General features: G+C 40.7%; 1 protein-coding gene across 1 annotated transcript in view; it reads left to right on the forward strand.

Annotated features, from left to right (window-relative positions):
• The window catches only part of AK5 (adenylate kinase 5), an 84,967-nt gene that overhangs the window by 19,643 nt on the left and 52,533 nt on the right, over positions 1–12,791 (forward strand). Inside the window, exon 6 of the mRNA XM_044440980.1 lies at positions 11,886–12,077. Within this exon, the coding sequence (XP_044296915.1) occupies positions 11,886–12,077 (192 nt within the window). The remainder of the gene's footprint in view (positions 1–11,885; positions 12,078–12,791) is intronic.

Raw genomic sequence — 12,791 nt, forward strand, 5'->3', positions numbered from 1 at the left:
CTTCTGATGGACAATGCCCTGGCACACCCTCCAGCCTTGGTGGATGACATGGACACTGAGTATGACTTTATAAAGGTCAAGTTCCTCCTGCTCAACACTACAGCTCTTCTGCAGCCTGTGGACCAGCAAGTGCTCTGCAAGTTCAAGAAGCTCTACACAAAGGCGCTCTTCTGCAGGTGTTTTAATGTCACTGAAGAGACACCCTTGACTCTGAAAGAGTTCTGAAAGAAACATTTCAGTGTCCTCCACTGCATCAACCTCATTGACAAAGCCTGGGAAGATGTCACATACCGGACCTTAAACTCAGCCTGGAGGAAACTGTGGTCAGAATGTGTCACTGAATTTGACTTTGAAGGGTCTTATGCACAGGTAGTGGAGGAGATTGTGTCCCTGGGCAAGAGTATGGGTCAAGATGTCAATGGTGAAGACATAGCTTGTTGAGGACCATAAGGAGGAGCTGATGATGGAAGAACTTGCTGAACTCCAGAGTGCGCAGCAGAAGGCACTTGCTGAGGAGCATTCCACTGAGGAAGAGGAAGACAGGGAGGAGGTTAGCAGTGATGTGATACAATCATGAAAATCATGTGATACAATCATGAAAACCACAACCATTATGAAAAAATGGATTTCTTTGAAAAGCACCACCCCAACATAACTGTAATGAACAGAGTGTTGAATCTGATGAACGATAACGTGGTCTCTCATTTCCGAAGGGTTATGCAGCACAGGAAAAAACAAGTGACATTAGACAGATTTTTCACCAAAATTGACCCTGCAGCTAAGAGACAAAGAGAGGAAACCCCTGAAAGAGATCTCCCCGATGTCCTTATGGAGGGGGACTCGCCCTCCAAACAATAACCTCCCCCCCCACCTAGGTTAGTGTTCTCTACTGTACTTTGTTTCAAATTTTTGTGATAAAACAAATATTTACAGAATGGATTAACCTTATTTACATTGAACCTTATGGGCAAATTTGACTTGGCTCATGACCAAAATCAGCTTGTGACCACATTCGTAGGAGTCAGAACAGATTAACCTTATTTATATTGAACCTTATGGGCAAACTTGACTTGGCTTGCGACCAATTCGGGTCACAACCAGAATCATGGAACAGATTAAGTTCGTGAACCGAGATACCACTGTAGTCTGTGCCTTTTCACTGCTTGAAGGAACAACCTCGGCTCTCAACATTTGTGGGTCCACTGTGACCAACTTTCAAGGCACTCTGTTCTGACTTGAATTCCAAATTGATTAAGTTTGTTTCTATGTGCCTTTTCTACTTATCAGGTTGTTATGGATGAAGTTGTAGATAGAATCCTTCAGGGTATGTGGTCAACAACATGTATGCTTGATCATTCTGGCTGATTAAGCTAGTTAGATGTGCAGAGAAAATAGTAAATATTTCCTTATGAGAAAGTGTAAGGCTGATGAGTTTGAGAGAAGCAATGATAAAACATTTGTGTAAGAAACCCTCATTAGACTTAGCTACTTATGCAACTATAGTTGAATCACTGTTTTGGCAACGTACTCAAATGTGCAGCAGCAACCCAGCTCCAAGGATTTCTTAATAACCAATCTTGTATTGTGATTTCAACACAGAATTACCCATATGGAAACATGTGAAGGTCAGTAGTCTAATGAGACATTTTGATTTTCTTCTCTAACAAGGCATGGCTTTTGAAAGTTGAAACGTTTATTAAACACTTAAGCATTTATAGAAGCAGATTAGAGTTAGAATTTCATCAGCATTGCAGTGTTGTGAGGTTATTCACACAACTGTCTAGTTATTGGAACATGGGGAGGCTGGTGAGCAAGCTTCTCTCTCTCCCACTCCACATTGCCTTAGAGTTAAATGACATATTATGTTAATTGTGCAGCACTCAGTGTTGAGGAGGGAAGGTATAATTCCCACTTTCCCTGTGCACAGTGCTCTTGCCCTGAACTGGAGTGGCACACAGTTTCTCCAAAGTAAAGAAAAGGATGCAGCTTAGTTACTGTTCCCCTGATACCAAATGCTGCTGAAAAATCAAAGAGCGCAGACTCAGAATTGTGTAAGGTATGAGAAATATTCTGCCTCTCCCAAGCTGTTGTTCTCAAGATGTCTTTGACTACATCTCCTAGCATTCCTGAGCATTGGTCATGCTGGGAGCTATGTGAGAACACCAGATTAGGGAAGGCTAGACTACACATTAATGCCTCTAACTGACTTGTCATATATAAAATCATAGTGATTTTAAAATGGGCAATTCTAAAAGGGGCAATTCTCCATTCATCCAATGAGTGATTGTGTGGTTAGTCTTTGTCCATTATTATTGGTTTAAGAACAGTTCAAGTCAAGCAAGTCCCTTCTGAACAAGCCCAGTTTCCATCCAAACCTATACCAGTAACTAAAAAAATCTAAAGTTCTTTTTTGTTGTTTCATCTATGCAATGACAACCTTCTGCTCCACTTTGACCAGCATGTGGAACAGGTAGCATTTCTGGGACGTTCTGGTTTTTAACTTCCTACTTAATATTGCAGGGCCACACAACTACATTTCCCCACACCACTGATGCTGATGTGCACAATAATTGCTACCAGGTTGTTTAGATGAAATGTGACATCTGCACCTTTGAAGTAGTCAAGCAAGTCACCAGGCAGTCTTCATGCACATCATAAACCATCTATCTGTGTTTCTAATGATTTACTACAAGTCAGCCTTACACTCAGACTCAAGGATAATCTGATATCCTTGTAACTTAAACAGGATATCAGAGGATATCTGCTCTTCTGTCAAGGAATGAGTCCCTTCAAAGGGATAATTTCCCTCTTCCTTGGAGTGATACCTCCTTCTCTGTGAACAACAGGGAAGCTGACACCCTGAAGTAGGATACCATTATCATGGTCCAGAACGCCTCAACCACAAACACTTTGGCTTTCCCAATGACTCCTGGTTTCTGTGATAGGAAACATAGAAACATTGCAAGTCAGAAGGGGCCTCAGGCTCCACTCATGTCATACCCAACATGTAGTTGTGTAATCATTCCTTGAACATCCTCACTGATGGGAACCCACCACCTCCTGTGGAAGCCCATTTCATATCCTAGGAGTTATTTATTTATTTGTTTGTTTAGCAAGCTTCTATGCCACCCCATTTGCCGAAGCCTCGGGGCGGCTCACAACAATAAATAAATACACAGTTAACCATATAAAACAATATAATTGGAGACGTCCTGGCCAAAGATATAAAGAATTCTAACTATCAGGAAGTACTTCTTGACATTCAATCTGAAATCTGGTTCCTTGAGCTTTACCCCATTGGACCAAATCCTTTCCTCCACTGCAGGGAACAGGTGGTGACCCTCTATCATGTGACACCCTTTCACATACCTATATGTCATTATAAGATCCCCTCTGAAAACACCCATTTCCTTCAATCTCGTAAGTCATCCCTCCAATCTGGCTACCATCTTTGTGACCCTGCACTGGACTGATTCTAGCCTAGCTATGTCTCTCTTTTAATGTGGAGCCCAGAACTGGACACAGTACACTAATTGTGGGTGCACCAGAGTCTTACAGAGCATGAATAACACCTCTCCCAGTCTGGAAGTCATACTTCTGGCTATAGATCCAAGGGTGGCATTTGCCTTCTTAACCACTGAATCACACTGCTGGCCCATGCTTAACCTGGTATCAGCAAGTACTCTGAGATCCCTTTCGCAAGTGCTGCTTTCCAGCCACTTGTCCCCCATCCTGTACTTGTGACACCTATTCCTGTGTTCCGAGTGCAAGACCTTGCACGTATCCACATTGAATGCCATCCTGTTGCCCCCCACCTTCTCCTCTGTCTATGTAGATCCTTTTGGATTTGGAGTGCCTGCTCCTCTGTTGTGGCCACTGCCTCCACTTTGGTATCATCTGCAAATCTGGTCAGCAGACTAGAACTGAGCCCTGGAGACTCCACTCATCACCAGGTGCCATCCTGATGATTCTTGAGGACTTTTGCCTTAAGGCCAAAATGGAAAACATTTGATGGCCCTGCACTCCTTGCCCTGTTACCCAACTCACACAGGTGCTTAATCCACCTATTTGCTTAACTGATTACGTAAATGCTTTGTCACTGAGTCTGACATGTATTGTCAGCTGAGGCTCCTTTTGGGTTTGTGTATCCTAATTAGGCAGCAATTGCATAGGAATGATTACATAGTCAGTTGCAACCCTAGTTCTGGCAACACTATGATCCAACTCAGCTCTGTATTGCTGCTGTAACATTTGTAGAGCGTTTTAGCCAGAGAGTTAATTGAATAAAGTGTTTGGCTTCTTCTGACACTTCTGATTAGCTCACTTTCTAATTTTTGAAAGAAGACTGAATTTTCACTTGTCATTCCTTCAAAGTCTTTCATAAGCACAGACTTTTTCCTCTGGTAAATACATCTCAGAAAGTTAGCAAATATCAGAAAGCTCTTTAAATTCCAGACACATGGTAGAAAACGTTAAAGAAGAGGCCTGGCATTACATATATCTATCATTCAGACTGAAAGTCAGTAAATCTCTTTCAAGACTAGCATGTTAATACTTTCCTTTCAAATGCCAGCTGGGAGCCAGTGACCTTATAGAATAATAGAATAGCAGAGTTGGAAGGCACTAGAGTTGGAAGTTTTATTAATCATAGCACAGCAACCACAGCAATCATAGCTGTGTTGTTTAGTGTTACAAGGATGCAGCCTTGCATGTGTCACCCTCCCAGAGCTTTCATGATAGGTTAAGAGACTCCCGTAGTTTCTTTTCCTCCTCATAATTGCAGTCTGTGTTCACTTTCCTCTCATTCTGGTTCAGAGCACACAAGTTGTGCAGAGAAGTAACAGACATGCAGCTCTCTGACTGTCAATCAAACAAGAAGGAGCAGTAACAGCTGATGTCAATAGCACTGAGGAGGTCAAATCACTGAAGGAGGGGATCCATTGAGTCTGTCTTGCCTAAGAGCCCTCAGAAATCTGGAGTTAGCATGGCTTGCCCCTCCCTTCTTCTCTGCAGCAGCATAAGATCAGAATCAGAAATTCAGAAATTCCTGCTTATGTTTTTTTATTTACTGCACTTTATGGTTATGTGTGAAGGCTACCATATGGTTTGGCAGTTTACTAAAACAAAACTTCATCAGCTACCTGTTGGCATGTTTTAGTAACCATTCTTGAATATAGTAGATCTGGATTCATATGTAACACTAAATTTCAAGGAAGTAAGAAATGAAAATGAAGCTTCCACAGTGATGGAAGGAAGCAAGGGACATACAAGGCCAATGTTTAAACTGGATTGTCTTCCTAACATTAAACCATAATTTAGAATTATGTACAAATGCAGGCAGTGCTTCAAACCCAGACAGCCCTGTAGCTATTGCTGCTTCTTGAAGTGCCTCATGATATATTTCATTTGAAATATATTTGGTCCTCCTAAGGGAAATGGCATCAATTTAAAACATAGAAGGCAAGAAGCTTATTGTAAAAATCAGTGCCTAAGAAGTTTAAAAATGAGGGAAAATTGTTTCAGCAGTATATTATATGTTATCCTGTTCTGCATGCATACAAAACGGATCCTACTTTTACAATAGCTCTGTTAATGTCACTGTTACATGTAGAATTGGAATATAAGAAACAGAGTTAGACATGCTTAAGTAAAACACTACAGCCTGACTCTCTTTATACATCATCCTTTATAAGCAGTCTTCTTCCCAGGAAGAGCAATATCTCAAAAGTCAAGGCAGAAATTTTATAGGAATTCACCAAAACTTTCTAAACAAATGGATTGCACATTGTAGCACATACCTCTGAGCATTCTTTTTCTCATACTAGCTAAATCATGGTGATACTCCTGAGGACTTTCCTTTTAGCAAAAAAACACAGAAATTAGCCCTGGATACAATGTGATTTGAGGATAATTTACTTGTTATAGCAAAGGATTGTCTACAGAATTTTTTTTTGTTATATATTTTTGTGGTTATGGAAATGTGAAGTTACTATATTGACATTGCAAGATTAGTTCTGCTCTGCTCTGCTATGTTTTTTAAGCAGCTGTTGTAGTTTTGATAGTGTAAAATACGGATTTGCAGTTATTTGTATTAAGTTCTTTGAAGTATCTGAGGCTAGCCTAATTGTAAGAGTCATCTTGCAATTATTTTCTTGCTAGAATTTTTCTGCACTGAACCTATTTTTTTGGCTGGGCTGACCAGGGAATACCTGCCTTGCAATTGTGGGTTAGAGTAGATAGCCAGTAGGCACTTTTCTACAATACAGTAGTATGGGAAGTAAAGAATATCCTGTAAAATAAATGGCATGATTTATGAGCCTAGATACCTTTTATTTCCTGAAGATTTAAACTATTAGAATGAATGATTGGTTTGTCTGCTGTTTGAAGTGTTTTGAACTTCTGTACTGTTTCTGTTAATATATTTATACGCTAAATATTCAGTCTAAATATTCCTAGGACAAGTGACAACAGCAAATAATAAATCATAAAAGTATCTACCAAGTTCAAATTCAACAAAAGGACATGGTACCTTTTAAAACTAACACATTTATTATGGCATAGGCTTTTGAGGACTAGATTCCATCTGATACAAGAAGTGTTCTCCAAAGTTGACAGATATTATGTTGTGAGCCACCCCGAGGCTTCGGCAAATGGGGCGGCATAGAAATGTTTTAATAAATAAATAATAAATAAAATAATGTGCATGCATGAATTTCTACTTTGCTTAGCAGCCTCTGAATATAGAGTCAGGAGTTCGACTGCTATTTAATTATCACTAATTCCTTCATATACAGATTTTTCTCTAATTATTATGGTCACTTGAAGAGCAGCCAGGTTTTGAGACACAATGAAAATAATAGATGGACTGTTTTCAGATTGTAAACTGCAAGCCATCCTGTACAGACTGATTTGCTGATTGTTTGCTCCAAGCATAGAAACATAGAAACAGAGCAAGTTAGAAGGGGCCTCCCAGGACATCTAGTCTGACCTCCGGCACCAGCCGGCTCCGCTCACGACATGCCCACCATGTGGATGTCCAGCCTATCCTTGAACACCCACACCGATGGGGCCTCAACGACCTCTCATGGAAGCCCATTCCACACCCTCGAGGTCCTGACTCTCAGGAAGTGCTTCCTGGCATCCAAATGGAACCTTGGCTCCCTGAGCTTTGCTCCATTGGAGCGCGTCCTGCCTTCCTCTGCAGGGGAGAACAGGTCTCTACCCATCTCCATGTGACATTTCCTCACATACCTGTATGTCACCAACATATCCCCTCTGAGTCTCTTCTTCTCCAGGCTGAAGAGACCCAGTTCCCTCAGTCTCGCCTCATACGGCATCCCCTGTAAACCGGCCACCAACCTTGTGGCCCTACGCTGCACTGACTCCAACCTGGCTATATCCTTTCTGTAATGCGGGGCCCAAAACTGAACACAATACTCCAGTTGCGGGCGCACCAGAGTCGTGTAGAGTGGTAGTAATACCTCTCTTGATCTAGAAGCCACACTTCTGGCTATGCAACCAAGGGTGGAGTTCGCCCTCTTGACCACCGCATCACACTGCTGACTCATGTTTAGCCTGCAGTCAACCAGTACCCTGAGGTCCCTTTCACAAGCGCTGCTCTCCAGCCACTTGTCATCTAATCTGCACTTATGACACCTATTCCTATGCCCCAAGTGCAAGGCCTTGCACTTATCCACATTGAACGCCATCCTGTTGTCTCCTGCCCACTTCCATAGTCTGTCCAGATCCTTTTGGATCTGAAGTACCTGTTCCTCAGTTGTGGCCACTGCTTCAGTTTTAGTGTCGTCTGTGAATTTGATCAGCAGACTGTTCACCCCTTCTTCCATGTCGTTAATGAAAAGATTAAACAGGATCGGCCCCAGGACAGAGCTCTGGGGGACCCCGCTTGTCACTGGCCGCCATCCCAATGATTCCCCGCTAATGGTTACCTTCTGCTTTCGGTCAGTCAACCATGCCCTAATCCACCGGACAGTCCTTTGGTGTATCCCAAAACTCCTCAGTTTCTCCACCAGGATATCATGGGGCACTTTGTCAAAGGCCTTGCTGAAATCCAGGTATACCACATCCACTGCATTCCCCTCCATCTAGCCATCTCGAAACCTTGTCATAGAATTCCACAAGGTTTGTCTGGCAGGACCTGTTTTTGCAGAAGCTGTGTTGTGTGGCTGTCAGTCTCCCTTCCCCATCTAGCATCACTAGATCTCTCTCTCTTATGAGCCTTTCCATTGTTTTTCCTACAATGGACATAAGGCTAACTGGTCTATAATTCCCCATGTCCTTTCTACTACCCTTTTTGAAAATTGGGACCACTGATGCCACCCTCCAGTCCTCTGGAACTTCACCCGTTCTCCACGAGGTCTCAAAAATGGAGACCAGTGGGCGTGAGAGAACCCCTGCCAACTCTCTAAGTACTCTCGGGCGTAACCCATCAGGGCCTGGCGCCTTTGTAATGTCCAATGCCCTGAGGAGCCCCTCGACTTCAAGGGGGGGGGGTGACTCTAATCTGTGCCCCTAAGTCCCCAGCCTCATTTAATCTCCTATGCGTATATCCCCCGTCCTGCTTTGAGGAGAACACAGAGGCAAAATAGTCATTTAGCATCTGTGCCTGTTCCCTCATATCAGTCACTGGATCTCCTTCCTCCTTATTTAGTGGTCCCACCACTTGTCTCCCCTCCACTTTCCTATTTACATGCTGAAAGAAGCCCTTTTTGTTGCTCTTGATATTCTTGGCAAGTCTCAGCTCGTAATCAGCCTTAGCCTTGCGAAGAATCCTTCTGCAACGGGCCTCCTCCTCCCGGTATACCCTTTTGTCTATTTCCCCAGTACCCATTTCCTACGGAGGTTCCTCTTTCATCTAATCCCTCTAAGCATAGAAGGAAAGGCCACTTACAAAATGTGGTTTATTCCATCATCCAGAAAATTGATCCTGGGATTGATGGATGCTTTCCACACAACTCAAAAATTTTGTCTAGGGTGAGGGCAGATAAGAGATTAGAATGTATTGGTTGTGTATGTTTTGAATTCACCAATATAGGAAGCACTAGTTACTCTGATTGAACTAGCAAAAAGATGATGCTTGTATCTGGCTAAAGTATGGTAGTGATATAATTCAGAAAGAACTAACCACTTCATCCGTGCTATTAGACATGCAAATACCATTCTTATTATTTACTATTGTGAGTGATACATTAATAAACACTCTTCAGCTTGGAAAAAGTCATTTGGTTTATGCATAGTTAATGCATTTTGTACAATTAAATGTTAAGTCACTTGTGAAGTGCCACTGTCCAATATCAGAAAGCTAATATGGTTGAAATGTTGACTAGGAACATTTGCAGCAGTCTAATACCAACTCAATTCATTGATCCATCTCTCTACAAAGACTGGCAGTGGCTCTCTGGGATTTCAGACAGGAGTCTTTTGTGGCCCTACATGGAGATACCAGGCATTTAATATAGGGCAACTTGCATGCAATATTGGTACCAGTGAACTATAGTCCTTTGCCCAGCTTGTTAGGGCCAAAGTAGACTAGACAGTGGAGATCCTGTATCTTTTGTAGGAAGCTGTGCAAACTGATTTGGATCAGAAGTATACCAATTTCCTGATCAAATTGTCCTCAAGTTGTTATATGCCCCATTATGAAAAATTTTCACATGCTGATAGGTTTTACCTAATGAGCAAGTAGCAGCTTGGGGGAAGGTTGATTTTTACCTGGAAAAGACAGAAGGATCTAAAATACTTTCTTGCAGCACCATGGTCCTAATTCAAATAGCAACCACTTCCCCCATGCTTTGTATATACACTTAAACTGTTTAACAAAAATGCAAAGATATGGAAGATCCAATCATAGATCTCCATAGTGACATCTAGTTTGGGCCAGGTTGTTTACAGTGGCAGGGTAGGTTGCTGTAAAATATATTGTCTCATAAGGTATTGAAAGATTTGGCTTTTTAAAATCAAATACAGAAGAGACTTGAACATGCACAGTTGCTGCCGCTAGTGATAACTGCCGCACTTCCATGGTAGCAATGTTGTTTAGGGCTGATTAAACATTTACAGGGCCATGTATTGCCCAGTCTTATAATAAAACTCAGGCTGAGACAGTTCAATCTGAATGAGATTGTTATTATTATGTTATATTTTCAGGCAGTTCAAGTAATTCTAGTAGGCACCAAACCAGCTTTATATGTGTTATGCATGTACCTTAAAATTTTGTGCCAGCCACATCCAAGTGTCTTTCTCTTACCTGTTTTCTTTATTTATCAGAGAGGTAGGTACATAGCATGTTATTATTTGTTGGTTGCAATGCAAGAAAGCAGCATCCTGCTGCTTATTCTCCTAGTAGTCTCAGAGCTTTCCCTGTTTCATTATCAAAGTGCAGTCCTGCTGTACAAAGATTAAGGGATCTCATTGATTTTACCTAGTAACTGAGAACAAATAATGTTAACTAAGAAAAGAGTAGTCAAATGAGATTAAAGCAGTTCTTAAAACTCCATGAATAATTCATGTGCAATAGAGAATAAATGGATGATACTTAGCAAACATTAATGGATTTGAATGAATCATAAGCCTTGACAATAATCTTGCTAGGTTCCATAAGGAATTAGTGTTACTTTCACAAATGAAGGAAGTGAAAAGGTAGCAACCCATTAGTTGGTGATTTTCTGTGTGTTAGCTTTATTTTGAGATTTTCCAGTTTAAAATGCATTTGAATTGCTTTCCCAAAGGGAATAAATGCTTCCAGTTTTCCTTAATGCCAAGTCTGTGTCTAAAATTCAAGAAGATTGTACAGCCTTCCATGATTTCTAGCAGAATTAACATATGGCAGAATTTATGCTTATGTTTGTACCAATTTGCTAGCATAGGATCACCAACATTCCATTTCATATCACAGGGCACCTGTTATAAATGTGTTAGATACAGAATTTTCTACAGTTAATTGCATCACTTCTGAATATAGCATCATTTATAATATTAAATAGCTTTTGCCAGCATTTAATATGAATGGAATCCCATTTTTAAACTTTTACTTCTTGAAAGCTAATGAGATTGAAGTTGTTCTCCACAGGATATAACAGCCTATCTTCTATACTCATGCTCCCGAGTAAACAATCTGAAATAAAATTTTGTTTCTTTTCATTGTATTTTAATTACGTAGTTAAGGAGGCTGTTCTGTTCCCTTCTTTCGCATTCTAATCATCAGGCAAAGTATTTGTGACAGCATAATTCAACTGTGCATTAATATTTTCAAAGAACATAATTACTCCCATCATAGATAGTGAAAAGTAAATATCTGTTTTAAGACTTTAACTCAACGATCATTCTGGCAAAGAAGCTCAGTCAAATGAACATTATTTGTTTCCACTATGTATTATTATAAAGAACCCTCATTACTGAGAATAGCCAGTGATGAACTTCTTTTGGCCTGAGTGACAAGTTTGTGCGTTCCCAAGCTTTTCGGGTGTTTCTAAGCATTTCTTCCTAGGATTAAGTCATAGAGAATATTCATTAACATGCTCACAGACATCAAGTGTATTATTTCCTGTGGTTCCATTACCAGCTGCTGCTGGTCTTCAGACTGAAGGATGAAATGACAGATCCAGTATTCCTCATCAAAGCTATGGGCAGAAGGAGAAAGACTCTTCTTTCTTGTATCTCATCACACTTACTTTAAATTACAGAAGGGAAAGATTACAATCACAAAAAATGTATTTCCATAATGTTGTTCCACATGAGAAAAACAAAGAGGTTCAGTGTTTTCAACAAGTTCTTAAAATGTTTGATCCTTTCATTTAAGCATGGTTCACTGGCAGATACTCTTAACCAATTTATTAACCTTAATATTTGAATCATCATCTCTGCAGATCTGTACTCCAGACTTGGTGGTGTTTCTGTCCTGCTCAAATCAGCGGCTGAAAGAGCGTCTAATGAAGCGTGCTGACCAGCAGGGAAGGCCAGATGATAATCTCAAAGCTACACAAAGACGCCTAACAAATTTCAAGCAGAATGCTGTACCACTGGTCAAATATTTCCAGGAAAGGGGGTTGATAATGACTGTAAGTTTTCAAGTAATGTAAACTGATCTGTGTAGCTGAATTCCATGTAGCAATAGACATAAACTTTACAAAAAGTAGAGTTTTTGTTAATATATAACAAATATATAATATTTAATCCCTATAAATAAAGTTAAGAGTCCTAGTTGTATAGGCAGCAATCCACTTGAGTGTTACATTTAGAACTAACAGATTAGAAAATGCAAGATTTTTATGACTGTCATTCATTTACAACAATATATATATAGTCTGGGTTTTGTAGTAGTCTGTCTATTCTAGATAAGGAGTGGGAAGGTTTCAAATTTGCAGGATATACAGTACTTGGGCTCCAGGATCCACCAACCAGACCCAAATGAAAAACACTGGCTTAGGGTGATGGCATGCTGTTGGAATCAAGGAATAGGGTATCTCTGACAGCATGTGTAGCCTAGGAATTTGTTTGCAGTACCTAATCTTTGCTCAGAGATTTCACCCACAAATACGTTCCTAATTTCCCTGGCCAAGCATTTTTGTTTCATTAGCCTAATTTTGAGGTACAGGAGTGTTTTGCATTTGTTGTTAAACAATTTGAAGTCAGAAAGCCATGCTAATCTACTACAGATCACCTAGATATCTACTCGTTCCAGGACATCATGGTCTACTTTCAGGTGGGACCCCATGTAGAGTAAACTAACTCTCTCTCTCTCTCTCTCTCTCTCTCTCTCTCTCTCTCTCTCT

The sequence above is a fragment of the Varanus komodoensis genome, unplaced genomic scaffold (genome assembly GCF_004798865.1).
Source record: "Varanus komodoensis strain SLA01 unplaced genomic scaffold, ASM479886v1 scaffold1, whole genome shotgun sequence".
Lineage (NCBI taxonomy): Eukaryota > Metazoa > Chordata > Lepidosauria > Squamata > Varanidae > Varanus > Varanus komodoensis.